The sequence below is a fragment of the Caretta caretta genome, chromosome 1 (genome assembly GCF_965140235.1).
Source record: "Caretta caretta isolate rCarCar2 chromosome 1, rCarCar1.hap1, whole genome shotgun sequence".
Taxonomy (NCBI): Eukaryota; Metazoa; Chordata; order Testudines; family Cheloniidae; genus Caretta; species Caretta caretta.
In genome coordinates, this window is record NC_134206.1 from 63,149,456 (window position 1) to 63,174,737 (window position 25,282).

General features: G+C 39.3%; 1 protein-coding gene across 4 annotated transcripts in view; it reads right to left on the reverse strand.

The window, feature by feature from the left end:
- Positions 1-2,627: 2,627 nt before the first annotated feature.
- The window catches only part of DGKH (diacylglycerol kinase eta), a 265,194-nt gene continuing 242,539 nt past the window's right edge, over positions 2,628-25,282 (reverse strand). For 3 of the 4 annotated variants that reach the window (XM_075128731.1, XM_075128734.1, XM_048851305.2), the window contains exons 27-31: positions 24,738-24,830; positions 20,375-20,494; positions 20,139-20,247; positions 18,542-18,672; positions 2,628-8,881 (exon numbers count right to left, since the gene is read on the reverse strand). In XM_075128731.1, coding sequence (XP_074984832.1) covers positions 8,792-8,881; positions 18,542-18,672; positions 20,139-20,247; positions 20,375-20,494; positions 24,738-24,830 — 543 coding nt within the window. In that variant the 3' untranslated portion in view covers positions 2,628-8,791. The remainder of the gene's footprint in view (positions 8,882-18,541; positions 18,673-20,138; positions 20,248-20,374; positions 20,495-24,737; positions 24,831-25,282) is intronic. The other variant, XM_075128739.1, reaches the window with a different exon arrangement.

Consider the following 25,282-nt stretch of genomic DNA (forward strand, 5'->3'; position numbering starts at 1 on the left):
TGGGGGGGATGTGAGAGAACCTGGATTTGTGCAGGAAATGGCCCAACTTTATTATCATGCACATTGTGTAAAGAGTTGTCACTTTGGATGGGCTATCACCAGCAGGAGAGTGAATTTGTGCGGGGGGGTGTAGGGTGAGAAAACCTGGATTTGTGCTGGAAATGGCCCACCTGATGATCACTTTAGATAAGCTATTACCAGCAGGACAGTGGGGTGGGAGGAGGTATTTTTTCATATTCTCTGTGTATAAATAAAGTCTGCTGCAGTTTCCACGGCATGCATCCGATGAAGTGAGCTGTAGCTCACGAAAGCTCATGCTCAAATAAATTGGTTAGTCTCTAAGGTGCCACAAGTACTCCTTTTCTTTTTTCAGATACTACAATGAAGGGTGCCAGTACAAAACCCTAAGATAGCTAGATAACTAGAAGGTAAAGCCTGTTGCACACACAAATATAGAGACACAAAATTCTGAGAGTCTAGGGTAACTGGAAATAAGTGTTTTGTGTGTGCACCTGCATGCCTGAACACTTCCTTACACATGCTAAATATCATTTTTTTCAAGATGTCCAAAGAAAAGCATATATTCTCACAATTGCCTACTGATCACCCCCAGACCCCTGATCACCAACATACACATTCTCTTTAATTTATCTCTTCATCTGAACCATGGCACAGTAAACAGCCTCCAAGAGTTTTCCTGAACCCCCTCATTCACACAAGCAGTTGCCTCTGTAACCAAAATGAAAATTAGTCTCAAGCAAACCCTACTTCCACAGATATTGAGAGGAAAATGTTATTTACCTTAAAATGTTAATAATTTGTTCCTTCTGAATTGCCATTAAAAGGATGCTATAGAATAATAATTATACTAAAAACAACAACAAGGATTTTAACATTCTAATTTATTCCTTATTGTTCAGATTCATTATTTATTTCTGCATTTCTCTCAGCTTTCACAATGAAAACAGACTCATCAGTTTCACTTTTGCTTTTAGTCCATTTCATGTCAGGTTCATTTTCCTGTTCCCATGCTCTAGCCCAAAGCTGATATGTTTGGGTTGCAAACACTACTTTTGAATAAGGATTTGTTTCCACCAGAATAAAAAAAAAAAAACCATAGAAACATTTCTACTGGTCTTAGGTTTTGTAAAATATTGTTTTAATTTTATTTTAAAGAATATTTTTGACCCTGTGTGTGCCCATTCCAATTTCTTACAGATATTAGTTTGTTTTTAACCTCTGAAATATTTGTTCCAGAAAAAGACCTAAGAGACTAACCCTTACCTACTTTACCTATTAGAAATGTAAAAACATCTCATTGTTTTCACAAAAAGAACAGGAGGACTTGTGGCACCTTAGAGACTAACAAATTTATGAGAGCATAAGCTTTCGTAGGCTACAACCCCCTTCATCGGATGGAACATATAGTAAGATATATATACATACACACACACACAGATAAGTTGGAAGTTACCATACAAACTGTGAGAGGCTCTGTCTATCTATATCTTACTATATGTTCCATTCTATGCATCCGATGAAGGGGGCTGTAGCCCATGAAAGCTTATGCTCTAATAAATGTGTTAGTCTCTAAGGTGCCACAAGTCCTCCTGTTCTTTTTGCGGATACAGACTAACACGGCTGATACTCTGAAACCTGTCATTGTTTTCAGTACTTTAAAAACCACCATAAGTGATCATAGGGGTTTCTTTCTAAAAAATATGCTGCAATTGGGAGAAATGTTAGTTGCTGGTGGAACAGACATGTCTAAAGAGCAGCAGGTCAAAAACTATCCCCAGTTGGGTCTGTGCAAGTATAACTAAGGGCAGAATTTGATCCCCTATATTATTATAAGTATGAACCAACCCCTGCAGCCCTTACTCAGATGTGTAATACTTACGTAAACAGTCTCATAGAAAGCCACAGGACTGCTTTTATAAGGACTGCTCACATCAATCAGGGTTTCAAGATCAGGTCTAATTTCAGATCAGAGTTACATTATTCTACTGTATATTGTTTTATACAGATTTTTATTATTTTAAAAATTATATTTGTCACTTTGGGCTATGTGTTATTTTTAGATTTATAAAAAGTTAATGGTAAACTAATTTCAAATCAAATATACACTCTGGGAATTTGTGTACAACCATATAATACACAGTACGTTTCATTAACTCAGCTGTTGTCACATACAGGTAACATTGGTTTTAATGAAAGTGCACTTCTGCGATTACTTAGCTTCCCAGGCCCCTGTTCTCATTTGGGTATGCAGTAGTATTTGGCCTAGATTTTTGCCAAACAGCTTCTTTTTTAGGCACCTAAATAAGTGGCCAGATTTAAAAGTGCTCAACTTCTACTTAGACACTTATGATGGAATCCTGGTTCCAATCCCACCGTCTTCAATGGGGCCAGGATTTCGTCTCTAAGATAGCTGGACAGCTCAGTGGAAGCTGACAGGCAAAATCAATCTGCTTCATTTAGGTTCCTAAGGCTACATCTACACTACAGCTGGGATCGACGCTCTGACATCGATCCACCGGCTGTTGATTTAGTGGATCTAGTGAAGACCCGCCAAATCGACAGCAGATCGTTCTCCAATCGACCCCTGTACTCTACCCCGAAGAGAAGAGTAAGGTAGGTCGACAGGAGAATTTCGTTATTCACATAGCTGGAGTTGCATAGTCTAGGTTGACTTATCGTGGTAGTGTAGACATAGCCTAAGCGGGAGCTCAGGACTTTTGAAAATCTGGCCCATTGTGTTTAAGCACCCTACTTGTTGGAAATATTAAAGCACAACTGCACGATCACTTAGGTGCACAAAAGTCAGCATTTTTGCCAATTTAGCCAAGGATGTTAAGTGTTTGAATGTCATTGATGAGGGTGATAATGTTCTATTTTTCTGGGCTGTGAATGGATGAAATACATCTTTTGTTGTAAAATTTAGCATAGCAATACACATGAAAGTTTAAGACTTGGTGAAACCTGCCTGTAAGTGCTGGAAATATTAAAATCCTACATTTCTGATGGTTTTACTTCTCCTTTTTTGGCTGTTTTGTCCTTTACCACATTCATTTTTAAAATAAATGAATTTGTACTTAAGTGCCTACTGTTACAGCCTGTAATTCAATAATTCAAAAGAAGAATAGGAGCCTCTTCTTATTCCTACTGAAATTAATGGGAGTTTTGTCACTGACTTCAGTGGGTTGCAGGGTTGGACCTGGGAATTCTAGAAAATCTTTTGTGAGAGTAAAGATGGGAAGCTTTCCACGTGCAATATAATTTCTGAGAAATAAACTGGGCTTCTGTATGGCAGAAATGAGCATTTCAAGTACATAAGCAAACCATTAACAGAGCTATTAAACATAACACAACAGCAGTAGAAAAGAACTAGAAAATGCATTTTTGTATAAAATATCCAATTCCACACTATATCCCATAGATAGATAAATACACAAATTTATACAACCGGTGAAGACCTTCTATTGATGATTATCAAGTGATACTTTATAATATTATCAACATTGCTGATAGCAGTATCAGGTTTTTATCTATAAAAGTATACCAGCCAAATTTTAATTCCTACCCAAACTCCTCAATTATCTCAAGTCACCAAAAAAACCAGCTAATTATTTTACTCAAGCCAACAATATAGTCATGTACAATTCCTGAAAACATTAAAATCTTTGCAGCTTAAATGAGCAGCATTTTGATATAAAAATCATACCCCCAAATTTATAACCTGTTAGTAAAGAATCAGCAAAAGGAGGATCTTGTTGTATAAATGTAACACAGTATAATGCAGTAGTGAGATATTTATCCTACTTGGGAGAAAGGAGAAAAACTCCATATAACTCTCTGTGGCTTTGAATTACTCACCCATGAATGATCAGCTAATTCCCTGGTTGTAAGATAAATATATTACTCCAACTCATTTATCCTCAACAATATATATATCTCACATAACTGAAACTTTGACAAATATCAACACTTTTTACACCACTAGTTACTAGTTACCAGAACTGTCAAACAAATGAAGGAGCCTAATACTTAGAGGTACAGATATAGCTATGAATAAACAGTGGTAAACATTAATAGTGCAATCATAAACATTAGGAATCAAGCAAAATAGATTCTCTTTCCTTTTTGTCTTTCATGTCCAATTGGCATTATCTATGTACAATATATTTTCTTAAATACATTTTTGAAAGTAACACTACTGTACTTTCTGTTATGTCTGGGTTTATATATTAATTTACCATTCAGTGTGAAACTGGTTATCTGTCAACCTGCCAGAAGGCAGGGCTATGATACAATGACAGAACACAGACAATCTTTACCAGGATACCTTGTGAAAAAAAGTACATGTCTCATGTGGGTAGTGTGCAGTTTTCATAAGGTGAATTGGCATTATTTAATCCAGTTAAAAAGTATAAACTGGCAGATTACATATTTGTATAGACAAAATATCAGAGAATGCAGAGAAATCCACAAAAATGGAATAGGAGCATTATATTTGAAAATAATAATTCTTGTTTGCATTAAAATGATACGTTTTAGTGCACATTAGCTATAATGATACTCCTTCTCCAGAGCACAAGAGGCTGAGAGAACTATTATGTTGAAATAGACACAGTTCAGCTGGGGTTTTTTTATTACTGATTTTCTCTTCCCCCTTAAGTGTAAAATCTTTTCCTTTTAAACAGAAGTGTACTGGGGAGTAGATGGGGGGCAGGGGGAGGGTTTTACATGAAAAAAGTAGAAAGGGGAAAATGCACAAAAATATAGTGAAAAGAAAAAAATATAACAATTTCACATTTTTGCACATATTTCCCCCCTTACAATACCGTAAAAACGAATACCATTTGCATTTGTGATTTCAACAGACTTTTTTAAAGAAGGCATTTTGTATTATAAAGGCAGCACATGTACCATCTGAAAAAGTGGTTGTTACAATAGTTGAATGCAAGAAAGTAGAAAACATTATACAAAAAACAAACCCTGATTTTAAGATAATATATCTGCCCATGACAATCTACTACCGTTTTAACATGCATGTCTCCCTTTCCTCCTTCTAAGTAGTATAGCCAGGTCATCTGAACAAATACTCTCACTTCCATTTTAATAACAACTGCTCTGTTTTGCCTTGCACATATTTTGCAATGGGGCAGAAGAGAGTTGTCTACATTTAGAAGCAGAAGAGTCATCTTAAGTGTATTAAATCATGTTTTTGTTTCCTCCAGTGGGGTTTTATTTTTACTTTTTTGGTTATAGTATTACCTGACACAAGATTTCAACTGTCATGAGTCAGATCCCCCCAAAATCATATTGGTAAAAAAAATTGAGTTTTTAAAAAATAATAGTTTTGGGGAATCTCTTCATTTTCCTTCTGCTTTCTGAGCCCTTTGAGTACATGTTTTCAACCTTTTCTCCATAGCCATGAGGACCTGAAATTCACTTAAAAAAAAGGACTCCAGGAGCTGGGGCTTTAACAAAAAACACTAAATATTTCAAAAGTTGCTATAAAATCATAAATTAGTAACATTGTGTTTAAAAAGTACTTCCTGCAGAAAATCGACATAGGTAAACAACATTATAGACTTATGCCTTCAGTAAAAAGATTCCTTAGTTATTTTTGTTCTACTCATCAATGCATTTGGAACTGATATGAAATACATTTTTAAGTCATAGTTTCCTATAAAATTTGCTCTCCTGGACCTCTCCTGGACAAATAAAGTATAAATAAAGTCTGAAATACTTAGTCTACTTGTACATTAAAAAAACTTCCACTTACATAACTGATGTTAAATTCTTTGGCAGTCATTTAAAAAACCTGGATTACTGATAGAAAGACAACAGCTGAAAAGTTGCCCTATCCTGAGGTAATTTTAGGAGTGTTATAACAAAGAGGAATTATTAATAATACATTTTCCCGTCCAAAAGGAGTTTACCCTTTCCAGAGGCAGTCACTGAAGACTACACAGAAATTGAGAAAGAAGACTAAAGAAATTCTGCTGCATATGCCCAATTCTATGCATTGTTTAGTGAGACAGTGGGTATGTTAGAGATAATTCATCCTATGACTAGGAAATTATAATCTTGAGTTTACTAGCAAGATTAATTATATATTCTATCAGAACACCCACAAATTAGAATGCTGCCACACATTAAAATGTACACACTGTAGCTTACAGAGAAGCTGGGAGAGAAGGGAAAGATGGCTTATGGAGACATAACAGATGTCATCTGAACATAATTAAAGGGTCAGTGTCAAGTACATTTTTAAAACTCTCTATTGTTTGCATACCTTTTTAGGACAACAGCTTGAAAATAATGCACTTGGCAAACAGGTTTTGTTTTGGTTTGGTTTTTGCTGAAAACCTAATGGAACATAGCTTTTTTCTTTTGTTTGTTTACCAGCATAATCAGTTATGTCAGCACAATTCTCGGAACTGCGTCCTTTTATTTACTCTACAGCACATGGCGCTTGAGACAGACAGACTTGAGCTATTTTTTTTTTTTAATTAAAATTTCTTGGCAAGAGTGGTGAAGGATGTTAGAAAAAAAACTTAAAGAAGACATTTACCTTCCAGGGGACAACCCCTACCAAATGAGAAAGATAGGTCAAAGTTAGGACCTAACACTTGACACTTTTCCCTTTAAAACATGTGGGAAACAAACTTTTTTAAACCAAATGAAAGTCTGTTCAAATATTAGAAAGGAATAATATATTAACCTACTCTTTAACCATTAAGAGTTGACAAAGCCTCTGCTGTTGAAAAGCAGGATCTATGATTAGTAAAAGCCTTGCCTCTTTAGCTGGCATGCTGCATTCTTGCAAATGGCAAGGAGGTATCCATTTTATACAAGCTCATTTAGGGTATGTCTACACTTAAAAGGCTACAGGTGCTACTGTAGCACTTCAGTGTAGACCCTCCCTACAGTGACAGGAGTGGTTCTTCTGTTGCTATAGTTAATCCACCCCCCTGAGAGGCGATAGCTAGGTTGACAGAAGAATTCTTCCGTCAGCCTAGCACTGTCTACACTAGGGATTAAGTCGGCATAGCTAAGTCTTGCAGGGCTGCGGATTTTGCACATCCCTGAGAGACACAGTTATGCTGATATAAGTTTTCAGTATAAAGAAGACTTTACCGTGTAACTATACCCAAGCTGTGAAACATCAAGATATCCTAATTATTTAAGTAGTTTTACTGTAGTTTTTACTTCCAGAGATATTTAAATTCTTTACCCATTAGATAAATACTTGATGAAAAATTATCTGGGAACTCACTTAATTATAAATCTATTTCTTGTTTAGATGCACCCCAACTGAATTTCATAAAGCCTGTCGTAATGAAATGTTTAGCATCGGAGTAATTCTAAATGAACCTGTTTACACTCTGTATTATTGTTTTGCATGTGATTTACCTAAGCATGCATAGTGTACAATACTTGGGAAAGGATTACCATTTTTACTAAATATGTATGATTTACCAGTGCAGTAGTACTGGTAAGAAACAGACTGAATATAGATATGTGGAGTAGATGCGTACATTGTTTTGGTATTTAACGAATCTTTAAAAAACAATATTAAAATGGTGCACATGGCTAAGTTCTTATATCAGACTGGGGAAGTTTACCTCACAAAATCAAATCAGCTGTAACATTAAAACATTTTATACACATAGTAAACAACATTAAATTACTTCTGGCTTTTAAAAAAACATTTCACTAACCTTTTTAATCCTCTTTTTGCATAACAAATAAAATGAGTAACGCCTAAAGTTCAGATATGCAACAGATATTCAAGGTAACTGACTAGCTATATTAAAATGCGCCATAAGAAAGCTCTCTGATAATTTTCCATTTGGGAAGCTGATTGATAATTTTGTGAGGTACCTGTCACTCCAAAACACTCAGGAGTTAATTACCTGATATACCTACTCAACATGGGTAATTTAAAAACTGAACTATAGAATGTGTCAATTATATACAATGCACATCATTTGCTAAATATGGCACAGATGCTAAGTGTTCACATCCACAAGTCTTTGCCACAGAACATGTTCAGGTAAAATACAACACTGAAGAATAGAAAAGTGCCTGTAACCAAATAAAAGACACACAAGTAGTAATAAATTAAATCTTATTAAAACCGATATAAAAATTGTTCAAGTGTTCAAAGTATCAGATATGTCATGCAACAGAAAGACAGACGATTCAGATAGGTACACCATGCATTATAGTTTGCATTCATGCTGTCTGTAACCATACTCCTTGGCCAATGAGTGCTAAGTACCTGAGGCAATGTCAGTCTTGCGAGCAAAACCAGGAACATTCCATCTCTCAGTCTTCTGTACAAAATGTTTTAGGGAAGCTGTGCTTCAGAAAGTTAACCAGGCAACCTCAGGCTCTACAGTGATACGTTGCTGCATTGTAAGAGAGCTGTACTGGGCCATACGTAAGGAAAGCGATCATTACTTAATTACATTTTCCAGGCAATGCAGTTCACTATATACCAACCTCTTTACCAAAATGTGCTCACTTGAACTTGCCAAGTTTGCACACTAAGAAAAGGTCTTCACTGAACATAACTTTTTTTTTTTTTTTTTTTTTTTGGCACAAAACCATTCAGATTCTCAGATCAAGCTCTTCACCACACAAGAATGCAGATATATTAACCTGCATAGTACACCAGTGCTTATCCAACCATATAGTAAACTACAAACCAGTAAAGTGCCTCCACTTTGCTAACTAGCAATTCTCCCTCCTTCCAAGGATAGCACCAGTATAGTTACACTTCGGACAAGGGAGCGTTCTTGCCAAGCTCTTTAATTCCCTGGAGAATTCGCTTCATATGACCCACTTTCGTTATCCCCAGGTCCTACAAAAGAAAAGGAGAGGAGGGTTTTGTTAACAAAAGAGAAAAATCCCAACACGATTCAGCCATGCAGCAGATACAGAATCCTTTACAGTTCATTGTAAGTAATTTGCAACAGCAAACACATTTCTAAATGTGGAAATAGCAAAGTGTTATCTAACGTTACAAAAAATATACATTACAGACAACTTATCATGAACCTCTTTCTATTCAGCACAGAGAAAGTTACTTACCTGCAATAACCGCTGTACCTCACACAAACCCTTACTTTTGTGTTCTCCTGACTTCTGTGCACAGCCATTAGGTTTTTTAAATTTCCAGAAATTGCTCAATCTCCCTCTCCTCTCTAACATAGCAGTTGTTGGCTTCAAAGGATGTGATAGATCATAGCTTCCATCCATCGATTTTTATTTTATCTGTGGCCCTAACATGCCTATCTTAATCAGCAAATATGCACATCCCCATGGGAAAGTGGATGTAGGTCTACAGGTATGTAGGACAACTTTCCTTCAGAGAACAATAGCTAAGGCTAGAGTGAATTTGTCAGTCCAGAAAGGTAAGTATCTTAACATGGATATACTTGGTAATTAGAGGAAAGTTTCTGACAAACATGACAAAGACATCCAGAAGGAAAATGGGAAAGTACACATGAAACAAATCTGAATCTATTGTATAACTTTCTCTGTGTACATCAATGTGGCAGTTAACATCAGCTGAAATGTTCTCAATATTGTTTTCTGGGACCCAACTTTTCAGGACTGGCACTAGCAAGGACCTCTTAAGAAAAGGCTGCCTCTCCCCACCCACCCACACCTTTGGAACTCATTCCCTTTGGCAGTGAATTTGCAGAATTTCAAGGGCATTGTGCAAGAATTATTTATTTGTTTCAGCTTACTCATTGTCATTCACTTTATTTCAACAATTTGTCTACATTTTTTGCAACAGCCATCATACTTTTATTTAACCCGGTTGCTGATGAAATTGGTTTTTTATTTTTTTGTAAACAGTGTGTAGTTGAAATAAAAAAGGAATCAAACCTTGTTTAATTGGTATTGGTCTAGTGGTCAGAGCAGCAGAATGGGATTCCTGACTCTGCTACTGACCATGTAACTTCAAGCAGTTTACCTAACCTTTCTGAGTCTCAGTTTCCCCACATACAAAACCCAGCTTTGTTAAACACCTTGAAATCTCCTTGGATTAATGATGCCAGGTAAGTACAAGGTATAAATATTATTAAAGTTATTTGAATAATTATGAACATATGAAATATTTCTGAAATATAATATCTTCCACTTTAGGAGAACACATTTTCCACATCAAGGATAATAAAGAGGGAAAGGGCAGCATAAAATAATTCTTATTATTTTAATGTACTGTAAAAACTGTAGTAACAATATATATCCTGGTATGCACACTTTCCACAAAGAGTTCATATATATGTTTTCTGCAGTTATCAAAAACTCTGGAAATAAGCACTGATATTAAGATATTATGCAATTTAATTTCCATTTACCAACCTGAGACAAGGAGAGTGTGGTATAAAATTGAAAGAAATCCCTTTCTCTCTATAAAATTTAAGTGGGTACAAACCGAACACATGGGCCTCTCTTCACCTTTGAAGATTTGAGTTCAAATTCAGGTTAGGCTGGAAATGGAAAGAAATCAGTCCTGTTTCCTAATGGACAATTATCTACACTACAGCTCAAGATCATCATATATGATGATTTGGCATAGTTAGAAGGTCCTGCTCAGAATGGACCCCAGACTAAAACTGCAAGGGTTTTGCACATTTAGTTGGATTGACAGACTAATGTGAAGAAACTTGTAGCACATCTGTCCGTACTGCACTTTGCTCTATCCTCTGCTGTCAACCTCACTCTTTCTTGAGTACTCAACAAAAACATCTAAGAAAGAAAAATAGTTAATGTATGCAACAATTATTAAATGCCCATAATGACTACTGCAACTTTTTTCCTGAGAACGAACTGGCATAAGGCTATAGATTCGAAGTTGGAGAAATTTTCTTATTTGCCTTCAAGTTAATTTTCTAATGAGGAAAAGAAAAGTTCAAAGCAACTACTCAGAAACCTCCTTGCAACAATTTGTCACAGGATCTACTGTTTCCATCTAAATTACAGTCACTACAAAATATAATGAAAATAGAATATATATCTTTCACCATCACCACCAAACTTGGGCATGCATTTGATGAGGCTTTGCCAGGATTTTCATTCGTAGGATTTTTTGGTAGTTGAGCATTGTAGCAGGATTTTGTCAGATTTCAGGGATTAGAAAGAGGACAGGATCGTGTTATGACACTTCCAACATATCAACAGCTCTTTCCCAACCCTAGGCCTCAGACTCTCATTACAAATTCTCCTGGCCCCTCAGTTAAAGTTTGCCACCCTCAAGAAAACAAAAAAACACAGGTAAAAAAGTTCTGAATTTTCACTTGTGGAGATCTTCCCAAATCATTCTGTTGAGAAGACAGCACATATGACAACTTTGGAAGCCATCTAGATGCCAAAACGTTTGCAGGGATTTTTTTTATTCTGACTTTTGCCCTACACAAAGGGAGGGATTTGGAACAGCAACACACTGCAAATCATTCACAAAGTAGACCCCACCCTCCAAAAGCATACATTAATTACCTTATATATGGTACCATATATCTCTATTTAACTGACATCTGATTAATGAACTTCCATTTGTCCAACATTTGTTCCATCCTCTGGGTTTTCAAAGACGGCAGGCTAACATATGTTGGAAGGAGGACCCACAGCACAATTTCAAGTCTAGTTCCAGAGCAGGACCTTCTCCCCCCACCCCGATCCTTTCCATGCCACACTGCTAGGCTACATTGCCAGCCCATCTCAGTTTCTACCGCCCAGTGATGTAAGTACTCAAGAGGTCCTTGAAAAATAACTGGAGAAGAACCTGATGAAAGTTCTTGCAACAATTTTTTTCTTAAATTGTTGTCAGCTGTCAGGGAATCTTCATCTGTACTATACTCTGGAGGTGAGGCTAGAGACGGTAGGCTGCCTAGCCAGCTTTGCCCCCTGCCCCCCGGCCAATAAAAAGGTTTGCCACTCAATCTTTGGCAAAAAGGGTTCCATTCTAATATTTCCAAACAAATAATACATATAGAATTCTCTGTTAACATCTTTAAGATCAGAGATTTCTTCTAGCTGTATTACTAATTTAACAAAGACATCCAATAAGGCCAAAATCTAACAAATCTCAAAGGATTTTTTTTATATTCTCTAAAGGAGCTTTTTTTGAAAACTGTAATTCCTATGAGAGACACAAGGTGGGTGAGGCAGCAGCTTTTATTCGACCAACTTCTGTTGGTGAGAGACACAAGGTTCACGACCTATGCTGACAGGAGGGGTTCTCCTTTCAGCGCAGGTAAGCCACCTCCCCGGGAAGCAGTAGCTAGATTGACTGGGGGGTCAGGTCGGCTTAACTACACCACCCTGGGGTATGGATTTAATTTTCTAGTGTAGATCAGGCCACGGAGCTCTTCTTCAGGTCTGGGAAATGTACTTAGGCCTAGTCTACTGTAGGAAATTAGGTTGGTATAACGACATTGCTCATGGGTGTAAAAAATTTGCACCATAACTCTAGCAAAGTTATGAATTGGGAGCTTAAATTCATAACTTTTCTAGACACTAAAAATCATGGACTGAATAGAGACATCAGCTTTATAGCTTATTACAACAAATCTATAACACACTAACACCTCCCCTCAAGCTGTCTTTCCCCTGCTCCCCCTTTTCCCTCCTCCTTTACTGGAGTGTGTTAAAGTGCCACTTCATCTTGAATGGTCCATTGAAATATATGTTAACTAATTAGGCTAAACAATCCGTTCCATCTTGTATTTACCTGTGACACTGAGTACGTTTCTCAGACCTGAAGAAGGGCTCTGTGTAAGGTCGAAAGCTCATCTCTCTCACCAATGGAAGTTGATATTGATATTGAGATAATGATATTATCTCACCCACTGTCTCTGTCTAATATCCTGGGACCAACACAGATACAACAAACACTTAATTCCTATTACTCAGTAAACAAAAACTAAAGATGAAAACAATACACAACTCGCACCATACATTTCAGTTTGACTCTCATTATACAACCATCCAGATTCTGCATCTTCAAATATCGGACGCACTTCTGGGCTGAAATCTTTCGATAGAGACATTAGAACTACAGTACCACTGTGGCCCAGTAGATACTCTTGCAGCTAGGAATATTAGCAACCAGCTCTCATGCACAGGAGCAGTTTTAAAATGCTAGTAACTGTTAACATTTCTTTCTGTAAATTAGTAGAGAGGTTAATTCTCAGGGAGAAGAACTCAGCTACAATTTTCCTGTTTTTGAGTAATCCATGTGAAAACAAGCACTTTAAATGCCTTAACAATATAGAATTAAAGCGTTGGGACATGCTGAGGGAGTCTGCTTGCAGAGCAGACAAAGGGAACTGAGGTCTCAGTCAGCCCTCCTTCCGCAGCTTCTGTGGCATTGACACTCAATGTTTCATTCCCACGACCATCAAAGGAAGGGAGAGATCTTGTGGATGGAAGGTCCCTGCTAAGATCAGCTACTTGGGGCTTGGGAAGGGGCATTATGAAGGGACAAGAGAGGCAGAGTCTTGAGGGACGTCTGGCACTGCTGGCAGATGTTCTCCGTTTTGAACAGGTGCCACAGAGGCACAAACTGAGTCCAGGACACACCAACTAGGGCAGAAAAAAGACTGGTGTCAGGGGCTCCTCAGCTTGTTGAGTTACTTTCAACCCACTTGGATGCTGGGGTGAGGAGGAAGTGGTCACATTCCAGGACTGGGGATCTGGTTCATGAAAGGGCTTTCCTGGTGCTACAGTTTTGCAGTAACCCTCAGATAGTAGAGGAGAGAAGTGGGCCAGCAGGCTCAGATATAATGGGCAACAGACAGAAGCCATTTCCCATAGCTCAGGCAAGATGAGAGGTAAATCCACTGCAGACAGTCTAGGGAACAGGATGGTTACATACAGGTGAGGGATCAAAGACCATGCCACATAGTACAAGCACAGGCCTTGTACAAATGTGGATCGCAATGAGGAAAGGATGTACGTGGATCCTAACTTCCATGTGTATTGAAGACCCATTAAGTTTTCACATTTCAGTAGTCATGTGGGAGAAAAATATGATAGGGGAAATTTGTGGATGTGTTTTCCAGTGTCCTTGTAGCACAGGGATATATCTTTGATCAACTCAGCAGTCAGAAAATGGTAGGTGCCGAGCACTGTCTCTAATTGGCAAGCTGAATTCAGAGTTCATGCCCGTATGGTTTGCAACAAACAGGCTGAGTGCTCCACTCAACTATTCAGATATGCTGCTATAACACAAAAAACACAAACATTTGGCCAAAGGGTCTGCTGGGATTTAATGAGCACTTTTGGAGAAAGTTCCACAGCAATTCTGGCAAAAATATGAAACACTCCCAACATGACACTGTGGTTACTGCACACGACCCAGCCTCTAGTTAATGGACAGGGGCTTCCCTGCACCACTGGAATTAAAAATCAGTCTGATTCATCATTTGCCCTAGCTTCCAGGAGAGTCAGTTAATGGCCATGTTGCAGAAAGCTACTTGGTTAAGTTTCAGTTTGATCACACAATCAAAATGATCCTTGAATAAGGCCAGAGGGACTTTACTTGCCTACTGTAATGCTGTTTACTACCAGTCCATTCCAATAATTTTAATCTCTTAGGTTTTTCCTTTCAAGGAAGCCACAGCCCTGGGGTGCCAAGTTTCCTCTCTAGCTTTTGAATCGTCTAGTCCCTGTTGAGAATGACTGCACTGCACCTGAAGCTTGGGGGGAGGAATGTAGCAGTGCTTTACAGGTGTGGGGGAAGGAAGGAGGTCAGAAGCTGATCTAAAAATGGTGGGTGGAAGTCAGCATGGCAATGCTGACTCATCCCCTGGTTACCTATGTGTGGAAGGCTTTAAAAGGGGCAGATTCAGGCATTAAAAGCCCTTTCTCCATGCAGCGGACAAGGCAGCACCCACCCTCCTTTCCTCTTGTCAGGGTTCCTTCCTGATTCTGAACTCTAGAGTACAGATGTGGGGACCTGCATGAAAGACCCCCTAAGCTTATTCTTACCAGCTTAGGATAAAAACTTCCCCAAGGTACGAACTTTGCCTTGGCCTTGAACAGTATGCTGCCACCACCAACCGTTTTAAACAAAGAACAGGGAAAGAGACCACTTGGAGACGTCTTCCCCCCAAAATATCCCCCCAAGCCATACATCCCCTTTCCTGGGGAAGGCTTGATAATAATCCTCACCAACTGTACAGGTGAACACAGACCCAAACCCTTGGATCTTATGAACAATGAAAAATCAATCAGGTTCTTGAAAGAATAATTTTAATTAAAGAAAAGGTAAAAGGAATCACCTCTGTAAAATCAGGATGGAAAATACTTTATAGGGTATTCAGATTCAGAACACAGAGGATCCCCCTATGGGCAAAACCTTAAAGTTACAGAAAACAGGAATAAACCTCCCTCTTAACACAGGGAAAATTCACATAAAACAAAAGATAAACTAATCCACTTTGCCTGGTTGCAATATTGGAGACTTGGATGAGGATGGGTTGGAGAAGATGGATTTCTGTCTGGCCTCTCTCAGTTCCAAGAGAGAATAACCATGTAAACAAAGAGCAGAAACAAAAGCCTTCCCCCCCCACCCCGAAGATTTGAAAGTATCTTGTTCCCTTATTGGTCCTTTGGGTCAGGTGCCAGCCAGGTTAGTTGAGCTTCTTAACTCCTTACAGGTAACAGGATGTTGCCTCTGGCCAGGAGGGATTTTATAGTTCTGCATACAGAAAAGTGATTACCCTTCCCTTTATATTTATGACACCTCCCCTCGAGATGCAAATATCAGGTTGGGTTAGGACTTGCTGTGGGCATAGCGCTAGTCACTCCTTTTTAGGGGGGCTGAGAAGGAACATTTTCCCTCACCACCAAATTGGCTTCGGTGGAGTAGGGTTTTTCCGCCTTCCCCACAGTGGGTGTCAGGGAGGACCTATTATGGTAAGGAGGAAAGGTTGCTAGGCTGTATGTCGCAACTTATTCTGTAAGCGTGGGGCGGATGTCCAGTGCAGGTACTCCATAGAGAAGGCATTCAGTGACCAGATAAATGGGCTGGTAAAGGACTTTAAAAGGAGGTGCTAGTTAAAGGAAGAGAATGGGGGGTGGGGCAGGTTCGGGGCTTCTATGATTGGTATGGCAGAGAGCCAACCCCCTTTCTTATAGTCCACGTTAACCCTCCCCTACAAGGTGGGGGGTGGATGCTAATATCTAAGCCAGGGGGACCTGGATGAAAAATGAAGCGTGGTTGATAGAAGCCCCACATAGTTATTTGAATGAACATGGAGTTGCCTGCACTGTATACTTTTATCTGCCAGATAGTCCCAGACATCTAATAATAAAGCTGTGGCCTCATTAAATCCATATAAAGTTTCCTTCTTTCAGTATAGCTGGACAATGGGCAATTACACCAGAGACTGGAAAGTTGTCTGTGATGTATTATTTGGATAATTTTCTGTTTCTTGGTTCTTGCAGGTTTGGACTCTGTGAGGCCTCAATGGAAGCATTTAATTCAGTGACAAAGAGGCTCCGGGATCTCACTGATGCAGGATAAAACAGAAGGACCAGTGACATGTATCAAACAAGACTAAGTACATTACAAGAACACAACTACCTATGCCAACAACATTCCTCCTATGGCAGATATACAATGTCAGCACTCTCTTATCAGGAAGTATTGCAGGCTATGGGAGCAATTTTTAAAACAATTTAATGGAGCATCCTTATATATGTCCACATGGAAAAATAGCCTAGACATGCAGCAGTATTCAAATGTGGCTGGACACAATGACTTGTGTTTTAGATGTAAATGTTAGGATACTGTATAAATTGAAACCTCTTGTTTTATGCAGTATGAGAAGTTGCAATTTGTTGCATGCAGATTTCTCAAACACATTATCAAAAGGTCATGATTTCTGTTTCAGTAAAAAGTAATTTAATGAATCCCCAAAGATACCGTCTCTATTACATATAATTACATATAATGGACATATTACATATAATGGACACACTTAAGTAGATCCAGAAAAAGACCAGCAATCTCAAACACCACCATTTCAAAGAGCAAAGTAACTATCATCTGCCAGGCTAATATTTTTCAATACATTAACACAGGGGTGGGAAAACTTTTTGGGCCGAGGGCCACATCTGGGTGGGGAAATTGTATACAGGGCTGGGGCAGGGGGTTGGGGTGCAGGAGGGAGTGCGGGGTGTGGGAGGGGGTGCGGTGTGCAAGAACGGACTATGGGCAATGGAGTGGGGCAGAGGAGGGGTGCCGACTGCAGCAGGGGGTTGGGGTTCAGGAGGGGTGCGAGGTGCAGCAGGGGGCTCAAGGCAGGGAGTTAGGGTGCAAGATGCAGGCAGGGAGTTGGGGGGCGGGGTGCAGGAAGGGTTCAGGGTTGGCAGCGGCGCACACCGGGGCCAGGGTAGGCTCCCTGCCTGCCTGCCCTGGCCCCATGCCGTGCCTCTCCGGGAAGCGGCCAGCACCATGTCCCTGTACAGCCCCTGAGGAAGCGGGGGGCACAGGGCTCTGTGTGCTGCCCTTGCCATGCCTCCAGGTACCTCCCTCGAAGCTCCCATTGGCTGCGGTTCCCCATTCCCGCCAATGGGAGCTGAGGTGGGGCAGTGCCTGAAGGCAAGGGCAATGCACAGAGCCCTCTGCCCCACCCCCACATGGATGTGGTGCTGGCCGCTTCTGAGAACGGCGCGGGGCCTGCAGCACCACGGGGGCAATCCTGTGGGCCGGATCCAAAGCCCTGAGGGGCCGGATCCAGCCCGCGGGCCGTAGTTTGCCCACCCCTGCACTAACATTTCTTCTCCCAAAACATGGTTCTTATTTATTTGAACTGAACAGGGAGGAATGATTTTTCATTTTTTAAATAAGTGATCTCAGAAAGATAGAAGGCTTGATTTTTTTCACAAAATTAAAAACTGACCAAAAACAAAACAAAAAGCTGTTTTGAAGGATATATTTGGACACCTGACAGACAAACTCATAAGCCTTCAAATGACCAATGCTGAAGACTATCATCAAACTGTCCATCTTCCACACACTGACTACTGAAGTAATGTATTCATAATTTTAAATGAACTTTTACCTGCTGACCTTGCACTAGATACATTTAAAATAATTATCACTAGCCTAATAAATTGATTATGAACAATTCACCTTCCACACCGATCCTCTTTACTAAATCTAGTTAAAACCGAGTTTTTTTAAAGTTAACACTGTAATATATTGATGTAAGTAAGACAATGGGAGTGCTTTCACTGAGCTTGATGAAACATACTATAATTCTATATGAAGCATGAGAAAAGATAATCTCCAATATTGCTAATATCCATGGCTTGAAAATACAGGACAACATGTAAGAAATTCAGGCCACAGGACAGCGTGTAGTAATTTACTGCATATTTGCACAGTATAAGCCAAGCTACAAGCACATAACAGAAGCAAGGACAGTAGAAAGGTTTTGTTTTGTTTTTGTCAAAGAAAATTCTAAAGAGCAGAAAAGTAGCACAAAGGAAATACCTTAAGATCTCGCCTTTCCAGATGTAAAAGCTCAGAGCCTCGGATGTCATGGCTGATGAAGATTTCTTTGTACTCTCCCAAACTGAGCAGATCCAGCCAAGCAGCAACTTCATCTGTGCCCCATTTTTGAACTACCAAAGTTAAGAGCAAAACCCCCTTAATTTCTACATGCTCAAATGCATTACAAGCAAAGGTTAGGCCAAAGAGTGTGGAAAACAGAGTAGAACTGCCGTGCTAGCAAAGGGAAAGGTTAAAGGCGTCATTTCCACAAAAACTGAGTTTCTTTTTACATGCAGGTTAGAGGTTAGCAATAAATATGAGAAGGTATCTAAACAAAGATGGGGTTCTTTGCTTTGCAGCCGAGCTTTCAGCTTTACTCCAGTTTCCTCAATAAAGCCATCAAACCTCATATACTTCAACAAATTCACTTTTAATCATCTTAGGACCAGTGGTGCAAGGTCCAAGTTTGTTCCACTTTATACTAATGACACTTTATTGGTTCAGTGCATCCAGAAATAACACACACTTCAAATACTAACTAAAATGTAAAATCAACATATATACTGTACTCCTATAGAGATCGCAGCATGCAAGCCCAACTTTACAAGTTTTTCTAGTGTTCTTAATTAATGCAACAAATATTCTATTAACCATACTGGTTACATAGGCCATTAAAAAGCTCTCTGTCAACATTGTTCTCTAAGGTTAGTTGCCCACATTAGTCTTAATAGGCCAAGTTTATTCAAAGTAGGTTTATGTTACTATTATTCTTTTGCACCTTTGTTTATCTTTCATTCAATGCTGATTAGCTTCAGGCTGAAGTACTCTAATATGTTTTATATTTTAACATATTAGAGAACTGAAAAGCTAAATTCAGATTAAAAACTGTAGAGAGCTTGTTTTGCATTTGAGGGCAGTGTAGCACACTGCCTGCTGTAAAAGACCAAGGCGTGGGAGCAGTTTTAGGTCTATTGTGACACCAGTTATTTTCAAGGCATAATATCAAGGCAGTATGTTCACAGAAAACAGTGGGGAGAGAGGAGAGTGGAGTTTGTTCAACTTCTACTAACTAATTAAGAGAGCAGGATTTTGTTTGATGTACAAAATTAACTGCAGTGAAAACTTATTTGGGACGTTAAGGGACAACTGGTTCAATTAAACAAGTGTTAATGAAAGCCATTGTGCAGCCTCTCTCAGACTACCCTGAAAAACTGGAATCAGTGCTTTATACAGAAACAGAACTGGTTTATGTATGACTTGTGTTGGCATGGAGTTAGTTAAACAAAACCACCCAAACAGATACATGGGACCTTCTATCCCAAAAGTAGATGGCAAAACAGTAGCTCCTGAAGTATTTTTTAAACTACTTCTTCTATTCACCTAGTTGTTTGGGGATCCTATTGACACACACCTGCTAAATGTACTGCATGAAATCCTCCTCCCTTTGAAGTCATCAATCAGCAAAACTCCTCCTGACTTCAATGGAGCTAGGATTTTATCCTCTAGGTGTTGCACATTATTTTAGCTGTTATGAAAGATATGAAATCATGTTTTCTTCCAAAAGTTATGATCTTTCTTGCAATGTCAAAACACATACCAGGCTGAGGGCTGCTCTTATGCTTTTGGACTTTTTCCTTTTTAAATTTTGGCACTATGCGAAATACTGTACTTCTGTTGTTTCTCTTAGAATAATCCAGAGGGGGATCCTGCATGGAAAAAGAGGAAAACAACCACTAAACTTTAAAAATGCCTCACATGATGATGGGGAATTCTAATTTACTCTTGTCTAGTGAAGTAAAATTATGTTCACTTAGAAGTAATCACCTGACCTACCTCATCATCATTTGGCTGGAAAACATAATAAAGCCATGGAATCTCAGCAAGTTTTCTCAATTCAATCTCCACACTGTGTAATGCATCAGACAGCAGCTCTTCATGGGGAGGATCCAATTGCTATTTATGAACAAACCAGAAAAAGAATGTTAAATGGCTGCCTTATACTGAAAGTAAACAAATGGGGGATTTCTTACCCCATTTAATTTCCCTGCGCATGCATTTCACCATTCTAGAGACTGCATTTGGGTTGGTCCTAACTACAAGAATGACAAACAGCTAAAACTTTGGTGTGTGCCCACCTATCTATTTCTGCCATCACTCATCGTACTCCAGAAATATAAATGGAGATTTAAAGCACAAGGGAGAGTCTCCCAAACTAATGGATGTACAAACCCAGAGAATCCAAATGTACAGTAAGAAATTCCTAGTCTTGTGGCCTTCTACCTCTATCAGTCCAGAAGCACAACTGGTAATCAGCACAGTGCCAAATGTAGAAATATTAATATTTTGTGCTTTTCCCAATTCTGCTATAAGCTCATAGTTGTATGCTCTCATTGCTGGACTATGATGTCACGTAACAATGGAGGTAAGAATTTTAAAAAGGCCAGTGGCCTGGAGAAAACTTAGATAAAAAACAGTATCAGAGAAAACAAGTGTAACTTATAGTGTCAGGAAGCCCAAGGTTGCCATTCCTCAAATTTTTTCATGTGATGCACAGCTCTTCTCTGGTTAGGAGGTAGAAATGGAATGGGTGGAGTAACCAGGCCATGAAGGCCTTTCCAAGATTTCAAAGTCCCTTTAATAGACTAAGCAAAGAATTAACAACTAGGACAGGGGTCAGCAACCTTTGAGAAGCAATGTGCCAAGTCTTCATTAATTCAAGGTTTCGCGTGCCAGTAATAAAATTTACATTTACAGGAACCCCCGAGGGAACCCCAGACTGGCAGCAGGCTGAGCGGGGCCGGCAGCCAGGACCCCGGCTGGGAGGGGTCTGGGTGGCTGGAACCCCAGACTAGCAGCAAGGTGAACAGAACCCCAGGCCGGCAGCGGGCTGAGCGGGGGTCAATGGCTGGGACCCTGGCTGTCAGCAAAGTGCCAGTAAAAATCGGCTCGCATGCCGCCTTTGGCACACATGCCACAGGTTGCTGACCTCTGAGCTAGGAATTCCCAAATTCTAATCCCAGCTCTCACAGTGACTCACACTGTCTCTCTGGAATGAGCAGGGGGAAAAGTAGGTATGTTGGGGTCAGAAATAGTAACTAGCCCTTTGACAGCCCACTTAATCAATTGCTCTAAAAAAAAAAGAAAGATAAAAATCGTTATCCCCTTTTGCAAATAAGGAAAAAAGAGGTGTGCAAGAAGGCATCTTTGTTTTGCTGAAACCAAAAAAAAATCCATACCGAATTCCACATTCAGGTTATTTTGAAAATGACCACCAAAATTAGTACAATTGCTCCCATTTGAAAATGAATGTAATATCCACTAATAATTTATTTTATACTCCTTCCACATTTTCAGTCTTCAGTATGCCATAGAGTTTTGTACTGAAATGTAGCACTGCATAGAAGTTGTAATGGAGGAAGCTGGAAATATCAGCTGAGACTTTTGGCACCAGGAAAGGGGTTAGTGGTCATTTGTGGTATGGGATAAGCACAATAGCTGGATATTTCTGCTAAAAAGAGCCATCATGTTGAAATTTTAATTTGCCATCATGAGGTTTCAAGGTAAACACCCCCACTGAGATCGATGGGACCATTCACATTTCTCAGAGATACAGTTTAGGGTTGGGAGCAGACTCAAGCAGACACATGGCATCAGTTTAAACTGCCATTACATTTTCAAAATTTCAAATTTAATTTTCATAATTCAGAGGACTTGAAAGTTCATTATATTTTCTATTGAAATGAAAGCATAGATTCGAGGGCACAGTTCTGCATCGAAAGGTTGGATTCTGTGTCAAATTCTGCAGAGTTACAGAATACATGGTATCCTGGATTTGATTTCAAGAGTCCATTTGTCTGTGGCCAAGACAGTCCAGAGTGGTGCTCCTGCAGACTTTATCTGTGGGGTTGGACCTGCTGGATAGCAAAGATTTACACGGTTGTTGAAAGGGCTTTTGATCTCTAGTTCTGGAGAATTTTTTTTTTTTTTTGAGATATCTTGGAAGGTAGAATTTAATTACAGGTATAGTAAAATACTTTCTTCCTTCCTGCCATTTCTTCCTTCCTGCCATTGGAAATCTTAGTTTTCCCTTGTTATGGGATTTTTTAAAGGGAATATTTTAAAGAAGTTTCTAAGATTTATGGAGAAAATACAAGAGTCACAGCAGCCTTAATTCCCCCCCCTCAGGCTACTTGAGGTTCTCTGAGCTGCACAGTGGTGTTTGGGAGAGGTTTGGAGTGTGGGCATAGATAACAACGAAGCCTCTCTCTTTCCACTGAGGAAGACATCACTTTAGAATGTTTTCATTTTCTGGATTATTCTGTTTTTGATTTATTCTTCTCAGGGGAAGATGAAAGAAGTGGACCAGTCCAAATGGTATGTGTTTCCTCAGATGGCACCTATCTACGGTCTCACAAAGAGTCTCAGAGAATTACATTTTGGCAGTGGAAAATCAATTAATTCTGAACTTATGGTGAGAAAGTGCACTAAGGGCTTGATCCTGCTCCCACTGAAATCAATGTTGAAACTCCAGCAGAGATAAGAGAATTGACCAATTTAGTGCAAGATCTCTTCTCTGCATGTCGAACAGACCATGAAGTCTTAGAACCTCACTGTTTCTAATGGAAAGATTAGCCCAGCGAATTAGAGTCGGACTTGTCAATTAGATCTTCTTAGTAGGGAGATGAGAAGTTTGAGATGGAAGGAGCAACACTGGTGGAGACAACCCCAGCTGCCTCCTCCCCTTCCCAAAAAAGATCAACAGGCAGTACAGGCAATGATGGCATCAACTGCATGGCTGTCAGGAGCACTGGGCGCAGAAAAGGGGAGTGTGGAAGGAATGGAGAGATGAAAAGCGGTAAAAATAAGGAAGGAGCAAATTAAGAGATCTGCTTCTTTGTCAGGGGAGACGGTTAAACTGGAGTATGGTGCGTGACTGGCAGTTTAAGTAACACCAAACGTTTCAGCTGTATCCATCATCTCCATGGGTCGGCCCAACCTACATGTTGTTTCAGCACTGATGGAAGTACAAGCCAACAAGACTGTCCAAGACTAAGTTTTACTGCTGATTCACAAATGAGAGTTCTGGGTATCTCTAAAGTCAACATGCGGACTGACACAGAAGATATATTGATATCAGATAACAGCCTTGTTTAAAAAAAAATGGTTTGGCACAGATACTCTAAGAGTAAGGTTGCTCCCTCTATTGGCTGAAAAATGAGGGGTGTCAGTGTGTATGATTTCCTAATTTAATCAGGTCCTATCATCCCTTGATACACTTTTAGTACAGCATCCCAATCATCATCTGAAGACTGTTCGACGAAATTCCTTACCCCAAACATTTTTAAATCCAAATATTGCATTCTTGCCTTCACATTAACATACAGGAATTTGAAATCTCAGCAGATTTCTTCCCCTATATTTGATAAATTTATCTAAAGAGCTTTGTTCCCTTCCTAAAGTTAAATAAAACAGAGCATGTGCCTAACATGTTAATACTTCTAGAAGTGAACTGCTGACAGAGTCTTCAGATGGCAATGACTTTTAGTCACTATGGAAATAGAGTGGATTTGTACCATTTATTTAGGATGTGAAAGGGTCTTTATCTTAATATCATGCCTTTCAGACTCAAGTCCCTCTACAGGAAAATATTCCAATCAATATCCATTTGTAATTATCACACACTTAGGGTAATTAATAAAATATTAATAAATTTTCTCCTGAATCTGAAGACTAAAGGCATGGAACAGACACAACCATTCCTACTTAGTGTATCAACTGATAGAAAAGCATGAGGAACCCTATCAAATGTACCAATTTCTAACTGTATGTCCAGAGCACAATGTGTTATTATTGAAGAACTTTACTACTTTTAGATCCACACACAAGCAACCAAGGGAAGAGATACAATGACTTTCAATGCCAACAAAACTCTACTGGACACTCACCAATTAACAAGGGTTTAGGAAGAGAAACTAATGCCTGCCATGCTGCAGGTGAATGGAGAACTAGGAGAACAATTTCATAACCCATTTCAACTCAGATAATAGGTGTAGTATAAAATCCTCTGATCCAGCCTTTTAAAGGTTCTGAGGTATAGTATTTCATTGCACTATAACCCTATGGTGCTCTTACACAGTGACAAGTTACACAAGATGTTTATGAGTAAACAGATTAAACATTTATTTTATCTTCTTACCAAAGGAACCCTTCCTACTAGAAGAGATTCAGTTTCATTATGTAGTGCCTTCACATTGACAGCTATTTCAATGGCAGTATTTCTGGTAAGACTCTGGGGAATAGAAGCAGAACAGTCAAATAAGTTAAACTGTGAGCACAAGTACATTGAGTTTACAATCCCAACCTTAGGCAGTTTTTCCGAAAGGAACCAGCTTGATTCAGCTCTGCTTGACAAGTTTATTCTACCAGACCAAAGGGAATAAGATATAGAGCAATGTACATAGGCCAAAATCTGATCTCAGATGCATCTGTATAACTACCACTGAAGCTTGTGGGAATTCCACCTGTTTATTTAGGGGCAGAACAGACTGTATTAGTTTATGTAAGCATCCAGAATGGAATGGCGGGGGGAAATGTACTGTATCTTTGCTGGCTGGTTTTCACCTGACTCGGTTTACTGAGGTCTCAGATGTACTAGAGCACCAAGTGACCAGCCGCATGTTCTTTATGACTGGTTAAGGGCCACTAGAGAAACTCTGGGCCTTTTATTAACAAGGATTGTTA